The sequence below is a fragment of the Oryctolagus cuniculus genome, chromosome 19, assembly GCF_051225735.1.
Source record: "Oryctolagus cuniculus isolate XC-2025 breed Fujian yellow rabbit chromosome 19, ASM5122573v1, whole genome shotgun sequence".
In the NCBI taxonomy this organism is placed as follows: Eukaryota; Metazoa; Chordata; class Mammalia; order Lagomorpha; family Leporidae; genus Oryctolagus; species Oryctolagus cuniculus.
In genome coordinates this window covers 68,465,131-68,480,241 of record NC_142885.1, presented here as the reverse complement: position 1 = coordinate 68,480,241, position 15,111 = coordinate 68,465,131, and the positions used below count along the sequence as shown (strand labels likewise).

Genomic DNA, 15,111 nt, shown 5'->3' with positions numbered 1-15,111 from the left:
CAGCCAGCACAGTGCCAGGCTGAAGCTAGGAGCCCAGAACTCCATGTGTCTCCCGCATGGGTAGCAGGGGCCCAAGCACTGGAGCCATCATCAATAACTACCTCCCAGGATACATGAGCAGGAAGCTGGGTTGGAAGTGGAGCAGCCAGGACTTGAACTGGCACCTCAACATAGGACACAAGCATCCCTAGCGGCTGCTTGAACCACTGTGCCACGATGCCTAGCCCGCAGTCGACTTTTTCAAGTGAACAGTTCAGTGATATTTCATCCAATGGCAGTGTTCCGACTGCCACTTCTATCTAGTTCTAAACTTTGTCACCGTGAAAGGAAACCCCTGCCTTCCCAGTTGCTCCTCCTCCCTCCAGCCCCAGCAACCAGCAGTCTACTTCCTGTGTGTCAGCGCTGCCCGTCTCGACACTCAGCAGAGAGGCAGTCACCCCTGTGTGCTCTCCTGAGCCTGGCTCTTTTCACTGAGCGCGTTGTCCGCAAGGATCCTGTCTGCTGGGGCGGGTGTCAGAGGCTGGGGCGGGTGTCGGGGCTCTGTTCCTTTCACTCCCTTCTTTGTGTGGACTGGTCTTTACTTGATCCAGTCATCCCTGGTTGGGTTGGTTAAGATGCGCCTCAAGCAGAGAAAGCATGTTAGCTGAAGGGTGTTGGGTGTCTGTCGGGAGCCAAGGAACACCTGAATGTCCAGGCCATGATGGGTGGACAGCAGGGCCCAGCTGGACAGGCTCCTGAATCCTGCAGGCCAGAAGATAGCCCTTGTGCCTCTAAACTTCCACTTGCCAGCCTCTGGGTTTTAAGGTTATAATTTTTGTGCAAGAGAACGGCATCGCTGCATGACCCCAGGCCTTCTCATCTCCCCCCACCAGCCCAATCAGCCCTGGCCAGAAAATTAATACTAAGTGAGGGACAGGTATTTGGCCTAGCAGTTGAGGTGCCAGGTGGGACACCTGCAGCCCAGCTCCTGACTCCAGCTTCCTGCTGTGATGAATACCTGGGAGCAGCAGTGAGGACTCAGTACTTAGGTTCCTGCCGCCCACTGGGAAACCTGGGTTGAGTTCCTGGCTTCAGCTCAGCCCCAGCCATTGGGGGCATCTGGGAGAGAGAACCAGTGGATAGGAACTCTGTCTCTCGGCCTCTTAAGTATATGAAGAAGGAGCAAACCCTGAGTGAGAAAATGCGTGGGAAGTGCCAGCACATAGCTGCCCAAGTTCCAGGTGCCCCGTCTGGAGCTGCTGTTACTGCTGCTCAGAGATTGGCCTGAGCAGAGAAACCGACGTGCGTTGTGATCCCAGCAGTGCCAGGCTCCCTCCCCCTTCCCTGCAGGAACCCAGTCTGTCCAGGGCGGGACCCACACCAGGCAAGAGGCCAGACAGCAGTGTGAGTGAACCTTCCCCACTTCCCGGTGCTGAGTGAGGAGCCAGACAGCAGGACCGCTGCATGAAGCATCCAGAACAGGCAAATCCGCACACACAGATGCGTCCGTGGTTCCCAGGGCTGAGGGCAGGGACTTCCTTCTGGGAGACTCAGGCGTCTGGGACTGGACCGTGGTGCGTGGACATCATGCCGTCAAACTGAGCCCTTGACAGTGAGATGCATTTTACCACAGCAGTAGCAGAGACTGGCAGAATGCATTGTTTAAACATCAAACATAGGCCGGCGCCGTAGCTCACTAGGCTAATCCTCCGCTTTGCGGCGCCAGCACACCGGGTTCTAGTCCCAGTCGGGGCGCCGGATTCTGTCCCGGTTGCCCCTCTTCCAGGCCAGCTCTCTGCTGTGGCCCAGGAGTGCAGTGGAGGATGGCCCAAGTGCTTGGGCCCTGCACCCCATGGGAGACCAGGAGAAGCACCTGGCTCCTGCCATCGGATCAGCGCGGTGTGCCGGCTGCGGCGGCCATTGGAGGGTGAACCAACGGCAAAAGGAAGACCTTTCTCTCTCTCTCTCACTGTCCACTCTGCCTGTCAAAAAAAAGAAAAAGAAAAAAAAGAAAACATCAAACATAATTAACCATATTTTATCTATAAGGGAAATGCATTTGATTCAGACATAAAAAAGTTGTAAGAGAAAGGATAGAAAAAGATACTCTGAGTGGGTTAGGATGCCCCGATCTAATACTGGAGTGCCTGGGTTTGATTCCTGGCTCCTGATCCTGATTCCAGCTTCCTGCCAGTGCACACCCCGTGGCGGTGGCTTAAGTGACTGGGCCCCTCCCACCCACATGAGAGACTTGGATTGGATTCTTGGCTCCTGGCTGCAACCTGGCCCATTCCTGGAACTCGTGGGCATTTGGGGGAATGAACAGCAGTGGAAGAACTCTGTGTGTATGACTCCCTCTGCCTCTAGGAGGGAGGAGGGGAAAGAAAGAAAGATAAAACCCTCTGTACGGGTAGGAGCCCAAACAAAGCTGGAGCTTTGGTGTCAGACAAGACAGGCTTGGGGCAGACACTGCTGCTGGGCAGGGCCAGGGCTGCAGCTGCGAGGCCAAGGCAGGTTACCGGCCTCGGGCAAGTAGGACACAGCTGTGCAGGGGGCTGGCTCCCCCACCCCCACCCCCGGCCCGCCTTGAGGGATGAAGGCTCTCGGGTGCCCTGAGCAGCTCAAGAGGGTGACCCACCCAGCTCCCCAAAGGGCTGGCAGACAGGTTGGGGCCTGGCTCTGCGGCCCTGAGAGGACTGTTTGTGCACCCAAGGAATGTCCCCAGCGTCTGAGAACACTGCCTGGTCCTAGCCTGAGGGAGGTTGCCCAGGGTTACCGCAATGGCCCATTGAAGGGGGTTGCCGTGGTAGCTGCTTAGCCGAGTGCAGCCGCCAGCAGTGAGGCTCACGGTGCGGTGCTGGTGCTGGTGCTGGGGTCACTTGATGCCACCCCTCCCCCCTCACTCTGGGCTGCCTGTGTTAGTGTCTCTGCCACCGTTACTAGGCACTCCTCATGGGGGTGGGGGACAGAAGCCCGCCTGCCTCAGCACCCACCCCAGGCAGGGCAGGTGATGCCTGAGGACCAGGGCGACCTCAAGGGGGCGCCTTCCCCTCACTGGGCAGGAGGCCTGAGGGGGCAGACCAAGGGCTGGTGCGATTGGTCAACACACTGCTGCACTGGGGGCTTTTGTGCTGTGATGGTTATCGGTAGCAGGGTTAGGTTCCAGCATTATGGGCGTTTTGAGCCAGCTAGTTCCTTGGAGTCTGGGACTGTCCTGTGGATTGTAGGATATTCAGCAGCGCCGTTGGTCTCTAGTGAATATCAGAGAGCACCCTCTGGTTGTGACAACCAAAAATGTCCCCAGACATTGCCTGGCGTCAGCTACCCCTAGTTGAGAACCGTTTGGTTAGAAAACTCAGCCTGCGCGTCTCACGCCTGCCTGTGCACCAGTGCCACCTAGTGGGGTATTTTAGAATTGCACCATGACTTTCCCCTCCCCCAGAAGCCCCCATTCAGCCTCTAGGAACAGCCTTGAATTTGTTTCAGGAAGCTGCCTTTGGAAGTTCCTGTGTGTCTGCGTGGCGCCTCAGTTTTCCCATTGGTACTGACGACTCTTAGCCAGCAGCAGGAGAGAAACTCATTCTGACACTGTTTCTGTAAAGTTTAAGGTCCCAATTTTAAGAAAAATTTTTAAAAGATTATTTATATTATTTGAAAGGAATATGGGGCTGGTGCTGTGGTGCAGCAGGTTAACGCCCTGGCCTGAAGCACCGGCATCCCATATGGGCACCCGTTCAAGATCCGGCTGCTCCACTTCCAATCCAGCTCTCTGCTATGGCCTGGGAAAGCAGTAGAGGATGGCCCAATTCCTTGGGCCCCTGCACCTGCGTGGGAGACCTGGAAGAAGCTCCTGGCTCCTGGCATCATTGGATCGGCACAGCTCTAGCTGTTGCAGCCAGTTGAGGGAATGAACCAGCGATTGGAAGACCTCTCTCTCTCTCTCTCTCTCTCTCTCTCTCTGCCTTTCCTCTTTCTGTGTAACTCTTTCAAATAAATAAATAAATCTTTAAAAAAGAAAGAAAGAAAGTTATAGAGACCGAAGGAGAGACAGAAAGTGAGATCATCCATTGGTTCAGACCCCAAATGGCGTAACAACAAGGACTGGGGCAGGCCGAAGCCAGGAGCATGGATCTCCATCCGAGTATCCTACCTGGGTGGCAGGGGCCCACGTACTTGAGCCACCCTCCGCGGCTTTCCCAGGTGCATCAGCAGGGAGCTGGATCTGGAGTGGAGCAGCTGGGACTCAGCTGGTGCTGACAGGTAGCAGTGCTGGTGTCACGAGTGGTGGCTTTGCCCACTGCACTACAATGCTGGCCCCGAGCCTTGGAATTTTTTTTAAGATTTATTTATTCATTTGGGAGGCAGAGAGAGAGAGCTCTTCCATGCACTGATTCACTCCCCAGATAGCCACAATAGCCAGAGCTGTGCCAATCTGAAGCCGAGCCAGGAGCTTCTTCCATATCTCCCACATGGGTGCAGGGGCCCAAGGACTTGGCCATCTGCTACTACTTTCCCAGGCCATAGCAGAGCGCTGGATTGGAAGAGGAGCAGCTAGGACTCGAACCGGCACCCATATAGGATGCTAGCTTACAGGTGGCAGCTTTACCCGCTACACCATAGCACTGTCCCCGTCTTATGGAATTTTAGCACGTCATTGTTGCTTTCCTGATTTCAGAATCCCCTCCCTGTCCCTGTTTTGTGCAGTACTTTGTGTATTGTACAAAGTAAACGACCAAACATTTACAGCAGTTTTTGAATGTTTCATCCTACCACTTAGGGGTGCAGAGAGCACTTTGGGGCCTTTCAGAATCGGGGCCCATGTTTCTGCACCAGCAGAACGAAGCCCACGGGGTGTCGTGTCTTCCTTCCCAGAGAGCTGCCGTGCTTGGGGGAGGGGGTTGCTACCATGCCTGTCTCCTGAGCTCTGCTGTGTGGGCGCCTGGGCCAGTCTAGCTGCTTGTGTGAGATGGAGTTTCTTCAGATCCCCTGATCAGGCCCCCGTGGCCTTCTTAAGCTCTGGACCCTAGTTCAGGTGCAGCGTTTGTGACGCCCCTGCACAGGAGAGAAAGAGGGAGAGGGAGAGGGAGCGAGGGTGGGCAAGATGCAAGTGCCTGCGTGTGCGGGGCTGCCGCACATCTCGGGGCTTCTGGGAAGGGAAGCTTTCCAGGACTCCCTTCCCCTAGAACTCAGCTCCCTGAATCCTGAATGTCCCCTGGGAGGTCAGGACAGCGGCCCTAGGGAGAGAAAAGACCTGACCCTCGACCCTTGCCCCAGGGCCCTAGGGAGAGAAAAGACCTGACCCTCGACCCTTTCCCCAGGCCCTAGGGAGAGAAAAGACCTTGACCCTTGACCCTTGACCCTTGCCCCAGGGCCCCTCTGCTGCCCCCTCGTTCCTAGGACAGGAGTCCAGGGCACGTCCCAGGCATGGGAGGCGCTGGCTGAGTCTGCAGGGAAAGGTGTCTCACTGTGCCTATCTTAAGGGGACAGAGCCGTTTATGGGAAAATACCATTGCTCCTTCTGTATGTAGACCTTGACCATGGAGTGGCCTGTAAGGTCCTGCCGTCTTTTCCTGGCCTTGCCCTGTGCTTACCTGTGTTGGGTGCAGAGAGTTCTACTCAAGATGTTAGATCCCCAGCTGGCTGCAGGGGCTGGGCCAGGCTGAAACCAGGAACCTGGAGCTCCATCTGGGTTTCCGCTGTGGAGGGCAGGGGACCAAGCAGGTAGAGCCTTCTCTGCTGCATTCCCGGGGGCATTAAAAAGGACTGGGTGGGAAGTGGGGCAGCAAGGACTCAGACCAGCACTCTGCGGTGGGATGCTGGCTTTGCAAGCAGAGGCTTCACCCGCTGCACCATGCTGTCAGCCCTGACCCTCTTCACTGTTATGTACACCCTTTTGTTGCTCTGATCTTGTCTTTTTTAAAAAAGATTTATTAATTTATTTGAAAGTGAGAGTTACAGAGAGAGAAAGAGAGGCAGAGGTGGGGAGGTCTTCCATCTGCTGGTTTACTTCCCAATCATCCCCAACGGCTAGAGCTGTGCTGATCCAAAGCCAGGAGCCAGAAGTGTCTTCTGGGTCTCCCTTGCAGGTGCAGGGACCCAAGTGCTTGGGCCATCTTCTGCTGCTTTCCGAGGCATGTTAGCAAGGAGCTAGATCAGAAGTGAAGCATCTGGGACTTGAACCGCTGTTCATATGAGATACTGGTGTTGCAGGTACCTGCTTACCTGTACCACAGTGCAGCCCCTCTAGTTCTTTTTGTTTATTGTTGCATGGTTATCTTTTTCTGGTCTTTTACTTTCAACCTGTTTGTGTCATTGAGTCTAAAATACATCTTTTTTAAAATGTGGCTTTTAAAAATTTGTTTGTGGCCAGCACCGCGGCTCACTAGGCTAATCCTCCGCCTAGCGGCGCCGGCACACCAGGTTCTAGTCCCGGTCAGGGCGCCGAATTCTGTCCCGGTTGCCCCTCTTCCAGGCCAGCTCTCTGCTGTGGCCAGGGAGTGCAGTGGAGGATGGCCCAAGTGCTTGGGCCCTGCACCCCATGTGAGACCAGGAGAAGCACCTGGCTCCTGCCTTCGGATCAGCGTGATGCGCCGGTTGCAGCGCGCCGGCCGCGGCAGCCATTGGAGGGTGAACCAACGGCAAAAGGAAGACCTTTCTCTCTGTCTCTCTCTCTTACTTTCCATTCTGCCTGTAAAAAAAAAAAAAAAATTTGTTTGTAAGGCAGAGTGACAGAAAGAGATCTTGCATCTGCAGGTTCACTCCCTGAATACCTGCAGCTGCCAGGACTAGACCAGGCTGAAGCTAGGAGGCAGGAGGTGGGTCTCAGTCTCCCACGTGGGTGGCAGGGACTCGTGTATTTGAGCTATCACCTGCTATGTCACAATAGTAGGAAGTGAGTTTGGAAGTGCAGAGTGCCCAGGACTTGAACAAGCACTCTGATACGGGATAGGGCATCCCAGGAGGCAGCTTAACCTATGGTACCACAGTGGCTGCCTCTAAAATGTTATCTTGTATAGATAAAATTTAATGCAGTTACATTTAATGTGATTATTTGACAAAGATTATTTGCTACTTTTTCTAAATGACTACATAACTTTGCATTAGGCCCTCTGAACAAGTTATCACCTTGTAAAGAAAAGTTATTTATTTATGTGAAAAAGCTACAGAGCGAGAGGAAGCAGCACAGAGAAATCTTTCATCCTCTGATTCACTCTCCAGATGGCTGCAACAGCCAGGGCTGGGCAAGGCCAAAGCCAGGATCCAGGAGCTTCTTCCAGATCTCCTGTGCAGGTCACAGGGACCCAAGCACCTGGGCCATCTTCTGTTGCCTTTCCCAGACCATCAGCAGGGAGCTGGATCAGAAGTGGAGCAGCCGGGACATGAACCGGCACACTTATGGGTTGCTGGCATTGCATGTGGCATCTTTACCTGCCATACCACAACACTAGCCCACAAATTATCTCCTTTTTCAATACCCATTTTATCACTGAGGAGTTTAGAACCCAGCCTGAGTCAGTGGTGGGGCTGAACCATGAGCCCAGTGTTGCAGTCATTAGCTCCTGCCTGGCCGTTTCTCCACTAGTCCCCTGGCTGCCCTCCTGGAGCCAGTCTTCAAATGCAGACCGAGGGATCCTTTAAAAATGCGACTGTGGAGGGCCAGCATTGTGGTACCGTGGTTAAGCTGCTTGTGTATCTAAGTGCCAGTTCTAGTCCCAGCTACTCGACTTCCCATCCAGCTCCCTGCTGATGAACCCGTGAGGGTGGCAGATGACCATTGCCTGAGTGCTTGGACCCTTGCTACCCACGTGAGACCTGGACAGAGTTCCTGGATACTAGCTGTGGCCTGGCCTCGTCCTGGCTGCTGTGGGTATTTGGGGAGTAAATGGGGGGATAGAAGATCTCTCTCTCTCTCTCTCTCTCTCTCTCTTTCTCTCACTGTTCCTTGCAAATAAATAAATAAATCATTAAAATATTGAAAGGGTAAATGCAGCATGACTCCCCTGCTCTGGTCCTCCAGTGGCTCCCGCCCAGGGGTGGGCTGTGCTCCCTCCCTCCCTCCCTCCGTGGTCACCCTGATCGGCTTGCATCACACAGAGAAAAGGTTTGAGACGCTTCGCGATGAGTATTTCCTGATTGCTGAATACATTCAAACTCTCCCACCCAGGCTGCCTGGCTCTCAGAGCACTGTTGATTTCGGTGTCAGTTGCTGGGCTCGGAGCACATTTCAGCCTAGGCCTTGGGGGAGCCCAGGGACCCTGACTGCCAGCAGGAAGCCTTCACACTCGCCTCCCGTCTCCCCAGCCGCGCCAGCTTCACCTGTTCCCCTCCTGTCTCCCTCTTCAGTCCATAAATACACTGCAGGACTTGCTCACCGGCCTTTGCGGGCTCAAGACCACCACAGAAACGCTCAGGAAGGACGTGGACATGCTGAAGGACATGTTTGAAAAGGTAAGCCCCCGGCAACCCCCACAGCCACGCTACTGTCTGGTGCCTCGAGGGACAAGGAGAATCTAGGAAGTGTGTTTGTAGCCAGCAGATACAGCCGTGAGCGGCGGAGAGGAGGGGCCGACTTGGGCAGCCACTTGGCCTGTCCTGAGCCCTCCTTGGCCCTCCCAGGCACGCGCCCTTCTCTGTTTTAGGACAGCGTTTCTGAGTGGCAGAGAACCAGTTTATCCTGGCTTAGGGAAAATAAGAGCATGGATCGTCTCATTTCTAAAAGCCCAGGGATGCCTTCAGGTACAGCCAGATCTAGGTGCTCACATCGACACCACCCCCCGCCCTCACTGCTGCCTTCATCTGGTTTTCCCCCAAGTCTTGGCAGTTCTGCCTGAGCTTCCACCAACTGAACACAGAGTGCCTCATCCTCTTGTCGAAAGCTCTGCACTGAGGACTGGGGTAAACCCAGTGTGAGCACACATGCTGGCCCCTGCTGTGGCCGCAAGCCGTAACTCTTAACACATTCTAAGCCTGTGCCGTGGCATCGGAAGACTACAGGATCCCTGAAGCATGCTGTTCCCCAGCCGGTGAGTCAGACTAGGGTCAGAAGCAGGGTCTGCTACCCCCAGTCTGGTGGTGCGGCTGAAATTTAACAGCTCATCCCAGAGAGCATGACCCGCGGTCAGCCTGCACATTGGCTCCTCGTAGAAACCGAGAACTGTGGTCTTAGGTTGGGCAGCTCCCATCTGAGTAGGAAGGGCAGTCAGGAATCTGTGTCTGGAAACACCAATAAGGACCCCTTGGACAGAGGTATTTGAACAGCAGTCCTCCCCAGCCCGCCTGTTGGAGATCCCTAACGTGCTTTTGCCCGTTCACGGCTCTGAGAAGCCCTGCATTCCCCAAACTTGCGTGCCCGGGGAACCCTCTTCCCCTTCCTGAGCAGCTTGGCCTTTCTGAGGCACGCAGTCACCTCGCCTGGGGGAGCAGCAGGATGGGACCAGGACCCACTGCTCACGAACTCGGCCCCTTTCACAGGTACCCTTGGAAAGACTGGGTTTCTTGTTTGAAGACCTGAGCGTGCTGAACCGGAAGATGAGCCAGCTGTGGCGGGAAGTGGTGAGGGCTGCAGCCCCTGGCCTCCCTCCCCAGGGCGCTGGAGGGGGGAAGGGTGAGGAGCAGTGCGGTGGGGAGCTTCCCGGGGGTCACGCCCTCCAGGCTCCTGGCTGAGTCCCCTCCCACCCTACAGAATACTATCCAGCACAAGATCAGCACCATCCCCAAACCCGAGGACATGGTGCTGTGGACCAACCTCCACGAGGCCATGTTCCCCCCAGTGAGTGAGGGGTGCCCGAGAGGAGCAGTGGGCGGTGGGGCGAAGGCCAGCCCAGCCCCTCAGCCCCTCTCCTGCAGGGAGCTGCCGCGTTCAACCTGGAGCTCTCCGACACATGGGAGATCCCGGAGCAGCCCGAGCACCTCGAAGCTGTTAGTTACCCTCGCGTCCCGCAGCCCAGCAGAAGCCCCAGGCTCCTACAGAGTGCCTGGCAGTATGAGGTCCCGGAGCTCCTGCCAGAGCGCGAGTCTGCCTACCACGTTCCACTCAGCAGCGACCCGGGGCCAGGCCAGCCTCAGACTCCCAGGCCTGAGCCTGGGCCTGGACCTGCCCCAGGCACTGGGCCCCCACCAGCCAGAGAATGGTCTTTGCCACCCAGAGGTGGGCCCCAAGCTGTGCTGGACTCGGGCTTATTCCATCCTGGCCCAAGCCTGTCAAGCCTCCTGCAGCAACCTCCACTCCCGTTTTCCAGGGCTCCCCCCCCAGCCACAGAGTTGGGGTCTGCATGGCCCCGTGCAGTGCAGCCCTACCACCCTAGCCAGCGGGAGGCCCACCAGCTCTCCACTATCGAAGAAAAGGGAGACGAATATTATGCCCACTCTGCCACAGCCTCTCAGGGTGGGACTCCCAAGGGTGGGGCCCCCAAGAAAGTACACCCTATCGCCCCCCCACCTCCTGCTCATCCCATGAGAACCACTGCTGCCATTGCTGCTGCTGCAGCTGCAACCTATGCAGCTGCCGCGGCCTCAGCAGCCAAAGCAGCCAAGGCTGCCGCCGCCAAGGAGGTCAAGGTCGCCCCCGCCACCAAGCTGGCGGCCGCAGCAGCCGAGGGAGCTGCCGCAGGGCCCCTCAGGGTGTATGCAGATGTCCTGGGCGCAGGGTCCTCCCGCGGGGCAACAGGATCCCTGGCCTTCAGCGAGGACAGTGAGGAGCCGGAAGACTCGGACGCGGACTCTCCCCTGTATCGTGCTGTCAGCCACGCTCCCGAAGTGACCCCGTCCCAGGCCATGCAGGCCGTGTCCCCTGACGACAAGAAGAGGGCTGTCAAGAATTCCTTGGGCCACATAGCCCAGATTTCTGTCAGACACGACTCCCTGAAGGAAGAGTTCACGCGGCTGTCCAACAGCCTTCAGCAGCGCCTGCTGTATCTAGGTAGGCCAGCCCGGCCTGGGGAGGGCAGCGGGGCCTCAGGCCTGCCCTGGGGCCTGGAGAAGACCTCGCGTTCAGCTTTCCCTACAGAGTCTCTTAATTGTTGGCTGTTCATTTCTTTGGCTTAAGTGTTAGCATCGTACTAGTCTATTTTTTTTTTTTAGATTTATTTATTTATTTATTTGAAAAGCAGAGTTACAGAGAGATCTTCCATCCTCTGGGTCACTCCCCAAATGGCTGCAACAACCAGGCAAGCCTGGGCCGGGCGGAAGCCAGGAGCCAGGAGCTTCTTCTGGCTCCCCCACGTGGGTGCAGGCGCCCAAGCACTCGGGCCGTCTTCCGCTGCTTTCCCAGGCGCATCAGCAGGGATCTGGATAGGAAGTGGAGCAGTCGAGACATGAAGTAATGCCTATATGGGATGCCTGTGCCTCAGGCTGTGCCCTGAACCACTGCACCAGAGTGCTGGCCCCTAGTCTATTTTATAATAAATGTGCAGTGAGGCCTTATTTTAGGAGAGAGTCAGGAGGGAAATGGTGCACTAAGCTCACTGTCTGAAGGCTGTGCCGCACAGCCCCCATGGCAGTCCTGTGCAGCATTTCGGCAGGTCCAGGTCAGCCCCTGTGAGCGAGCACACTGAACAAACACCGGCAGTCAGCTGGGGATGAGGAGCAAAACTGTGTACCCCTAAAGAGCCCGGTCAGGCTCTGGGGGGCATGGGGACCCCTAGATCCGTACCTCCATCTCATGGCCACGATGAGGGAGTGGAGAGCGGAACGGGACAGTCCGGTAGAGTGGACTGCTAGGCCCCTGTTTTTTTTTTTTTTTTTTTTTTTTTTTTATTTTTTTATTTTTTTTTGACAGGCAGAGTGGACAGTGAGAGAGAGAGACAGAGAGAAAGGTCTTCCTTTGCCGTTGGTTCACCCTCCAATGGCCGCCGCGGCCGGCGCGCTGCGGCCGGCGCACCGCGCTGATCCGATGGCAGGAGCCAGGAGCCAGGTGCTTTTCCTGGTCTCCCATGGGGTGCAGGGCCCAAGCACCTGGGCCATCCTCCACTGCACTCCCGGGCCACAGCAGAGGGCTGGCCTGGAAGAGGGGCAACCGGGACAGAATCCGGCGCCCCAACCGGGACTAGAACCCGGTGTGCCGGCGCCGCAAGGCGGAGGATTAGCCTAGTGAGCCGCGGCGCCGGCCTAGGCCCCTGTTGATCGGGGTGGGGCCAGGCATTTGTATTTCTAAGCCGTTCCCCATGATGCTGGTGCTAATGCTGTAACCCCCAAAAACCCACTTTGAAGATCCATTGCTGTATACTCTTTGCATCTTTTTTTTAAAGATTTATTTATTTCAAAGGCAGAGTTATAGAGAAGTAGAGGCAGAGAGAGAGAGAGGTCTTCCATCCTCCAGTTCACTCCCCAGATGGTCACAACAGCCAGAACTGGGCCGACCTGAAGCCAGGAGCCTGGAGCGTCTTCTTGGTCTCCCACGTAGGGTGTAGGGGCCCAAGGACTTAGGCCATCTTCTACTGCTTTTCCAGGCCATAGCAGAGAGCTGGATCAGAAGTGGAGCAGCCAGGACTCGAACCAGCGCCCATATGGGATGCCAGCACTGCAGGCTGTGGCTTTACTTGCTACACCACAGTGCTGGCTGCAACTCTGTGCCTCTTTATCTTTCTTTTTTACTATCAGACAAGTCCAGTAGTTGAACTCACCTTAGTCACATCCATATGTGACACTTTCCCTGATGCTGTTCTACAAATCTTTTTTTTTTTTTTTTAATTAATGGTTTGTTTATTTTTTGACAAGCAGACCTGTGGCGGGGGAGGGGGTGGGAGAGAGAGAGAGATTTTCCAATCACTGGTTCATTCCTCAATGGCTGCAGTGGCCAGGGCTGAGCCAGGTTGAAGCCAGGAGCCAGGAGCTTCATCTGGGTTTCCCACGTGGGTGCAGGGGCCCAAGCACTTGGGCCATCTTCTGGTGCTTTCCCAGGTGCATTAGCAGGGAGCTGGATCAGAAGTGGAGCAGCTGGGACTTGAACCAGATCCCATATTGGATGCTGGCACTGAAGGCAGCAGCTTTACCCGCTACACCACAGTGCCAGGCCCTGTTCTACAAATCTTAAGAAAAAAAGAATTATACTTCTTTCATGTAGCTGGAAAGAACCATACCTATTACAGTGAATACTGATGTACAACTAACATTAAGATAGGAATACATTCAAAATGCAAAGAAGGATGGACATTTTGGCACAGTAGGTTAAGCCACTGAGATGCCCCCATCCCCTAACAGTGTCTGTCCTGCCTGTATTTTCTGTCTAGCTTCCTGCTTACATGTTCCCCAGTAGGCAGTAGAGAATGGCCCAAGTACTTGGATTCCTGCCATTAATGGGAAAATGAAAGTTTTTGACTCCTGACTCGGGCTGCTGGTTGTTGTGGGCATTTATGGTATAAACCAGTAGATGGAAGCTCTCTCTCTCTCTTTATGAAGATTTATTTATTTCAGGGCCAGCACTATGGCACAGCTAGTAGAGCCACCACCTATGGTGCCAGCATCCCATGTGGGCACCAGTTCGAGTTCCAGCTGCTCTTCTTCCAGTCCAGCTCTCTGCTGTGGCCCGGGAAGGCAGTGGAGGATGGCCCAAGTCCTTGGGCCCCTGCACCCACATGGGAGACCTGGAAGAAGTTCCTGGCTCCTGGCTTCGGATCAGCACAGCTCCGGTCATGCGGCCAACTGGGGAGTGAACCAGCGGATAGAAGACCTTTCTCTCTCTCTGCCTCCCCTTCTCTCTGTGTGTAACTCTGACTTGCAAATAAATAAATAAATATTAAAAAAACAACAAATAAATCATTTATTTATTTATTTGACTGCATAACAGACAGAGGGGGAGATGGAGAGACAGAGAGAGAGAGAGCTTCTATTTGCTGGTTCACTCCCCAGGTGACCGCAATGGTTGGGGCTTGTCCAAACTGAGACCAGGAGCCTGGAACTCCATCTGAGTCTCCCACATGGGTGGCAGGGGCCCAAGCACTTGGGCCATTTTGCGCTGCCTTCCCAGGCACCGCATGTACATTGTTCTTGGCCTCTCATGCCCACATCTGTAAATGGATATGGGCTACTTTTTCCCCCTCTTTTAATCTTGTGGGAGGACAGTACCCTTCTAGTCTTTCCTCCGTAAGGTACTGCATAGTTATTATGCTAGGAGTGGGTGGCCAGTTCCAAAGGGGTTTCCTGAGGCCTTTGCTGTCTACTGTGGTTGCCCTGAGCCACATATGGCTGCTAAGTCCTTGAAACATAGCAAGTTCCAAGTCACAAGGACTCTTAATGGGAGATGCCTAGAAGAAAGCCAAAAAGCAAAATCTCAATAATATTGTTAAAATTATATATTAAACTGATATACTTTGGATATATTGGCTTCAGTGAAATATTTTACTAAAATTAATTTTGCCTGCATCTTTTTAGCTTTTTTTTTTTTTTTAAATCTGGTTACTAGAAAATCTAACATGACCTCAAAGGCAGGGTATTCCCACTAGATGCCTGCCTTAACCAATGCCCAGGAGCCATACGTGGAGCTCTGCCAGCTCCGCCTCCTCCCTGCCTCCCCCTCTGCTTGCAGCCAACATGCACGACTCTTCCAAGCTCGGATCAGCCATGGACTTACTGCAGGAGAAGGTCAGCAGCCTTCAGAAGTCCAGGCTACAGGTCAGTGTTCCTGGCAGAGAAGTGCTCTGGGCAGGTGGAGGCGCTGGGGGCGCTGGTGGCGGATTACCTGGCCCTATGGCCCTCCCAGACGGAGGACTTGTGCCGGTGCTGAAAGGAGGCCAAGAAGGGATCCCAGCTGGGGGTGACTGTGGTGCCCACAAAGAAGTGTCCCAGGTGGCGGATGACATGGTGATTAGAGATGCTTGGGTCTGGTGCCTTCTTCCCTCCCTCAGGTCCCTTCTGGCCATGACCACCTCAGGAGCAGAGGTTTTGGATGTCTGTGTCTCCCCCTTTTAGGACAAGGAGCTGGAGCGAATTTGGGGCCATCAGATAGAGGACATGAAGAGTCACTACCTGGTGCTGAACGGGACCATCGACAAGCTCCAGATTCGCCTGGATGACTTCAAGGTTCAGAGGCTGGGGTGGGCCCCGGAGGGGCTGTTAAAGGGGGACTTCCTCATCAGGACATTCAGATCCTCCCCAAGAGTTTCACAGGAAATGAGGACACACTGAAGGCCAGGGAGC

At 55.0% G+C, this 15,111-nt stretch overlaps 1 protein-coding gene across 10 annotated transcripts in view; it reads left to right on the top strand.

Annotated features, from left to right (window-relative positions):
• C19H16orf96 (chromosome 19 C16orf96 homolog) overlaps nt 1-15,111 on the top strand; it is a 72,414-nt gene that overhangs the window by 32,232 nt on the left and 25,071 nt on the right. For all 10 annotated transcript variants that reach the window (XR_011384447.2, XR_007915637.3, XM_070063985.2 and 7 more), the window contains 6 exons: nt 8,323-8,427; nt 9,451-9,531; nt 9,662-9,748; nt 9,826-10,897; nt 14,501-14,586; nt 14,884-14,994. Coding sequence is in view for 8 of the 10 variants with exons in the window: in XM_070063985.2 (XP_069920086.2) it covers nt 8,323-8,427; nt 9,451-9,531; nt 9,662-9,748; nt 9,826-10,897; nt 14,501-14,586; nt 14,884-14,994 (1,542 nt within the window). In the remaining 2 variants the exon portion in view is untranslated. The remainder of the gene's footprint in view (nt 1-8,322; nt 8,428-9,450; nt 9,532-9,661; nt 9,749-9,825; nt 10,898-14,500; nt 14,587-14,883; nt 14,995-15,111) is intronic.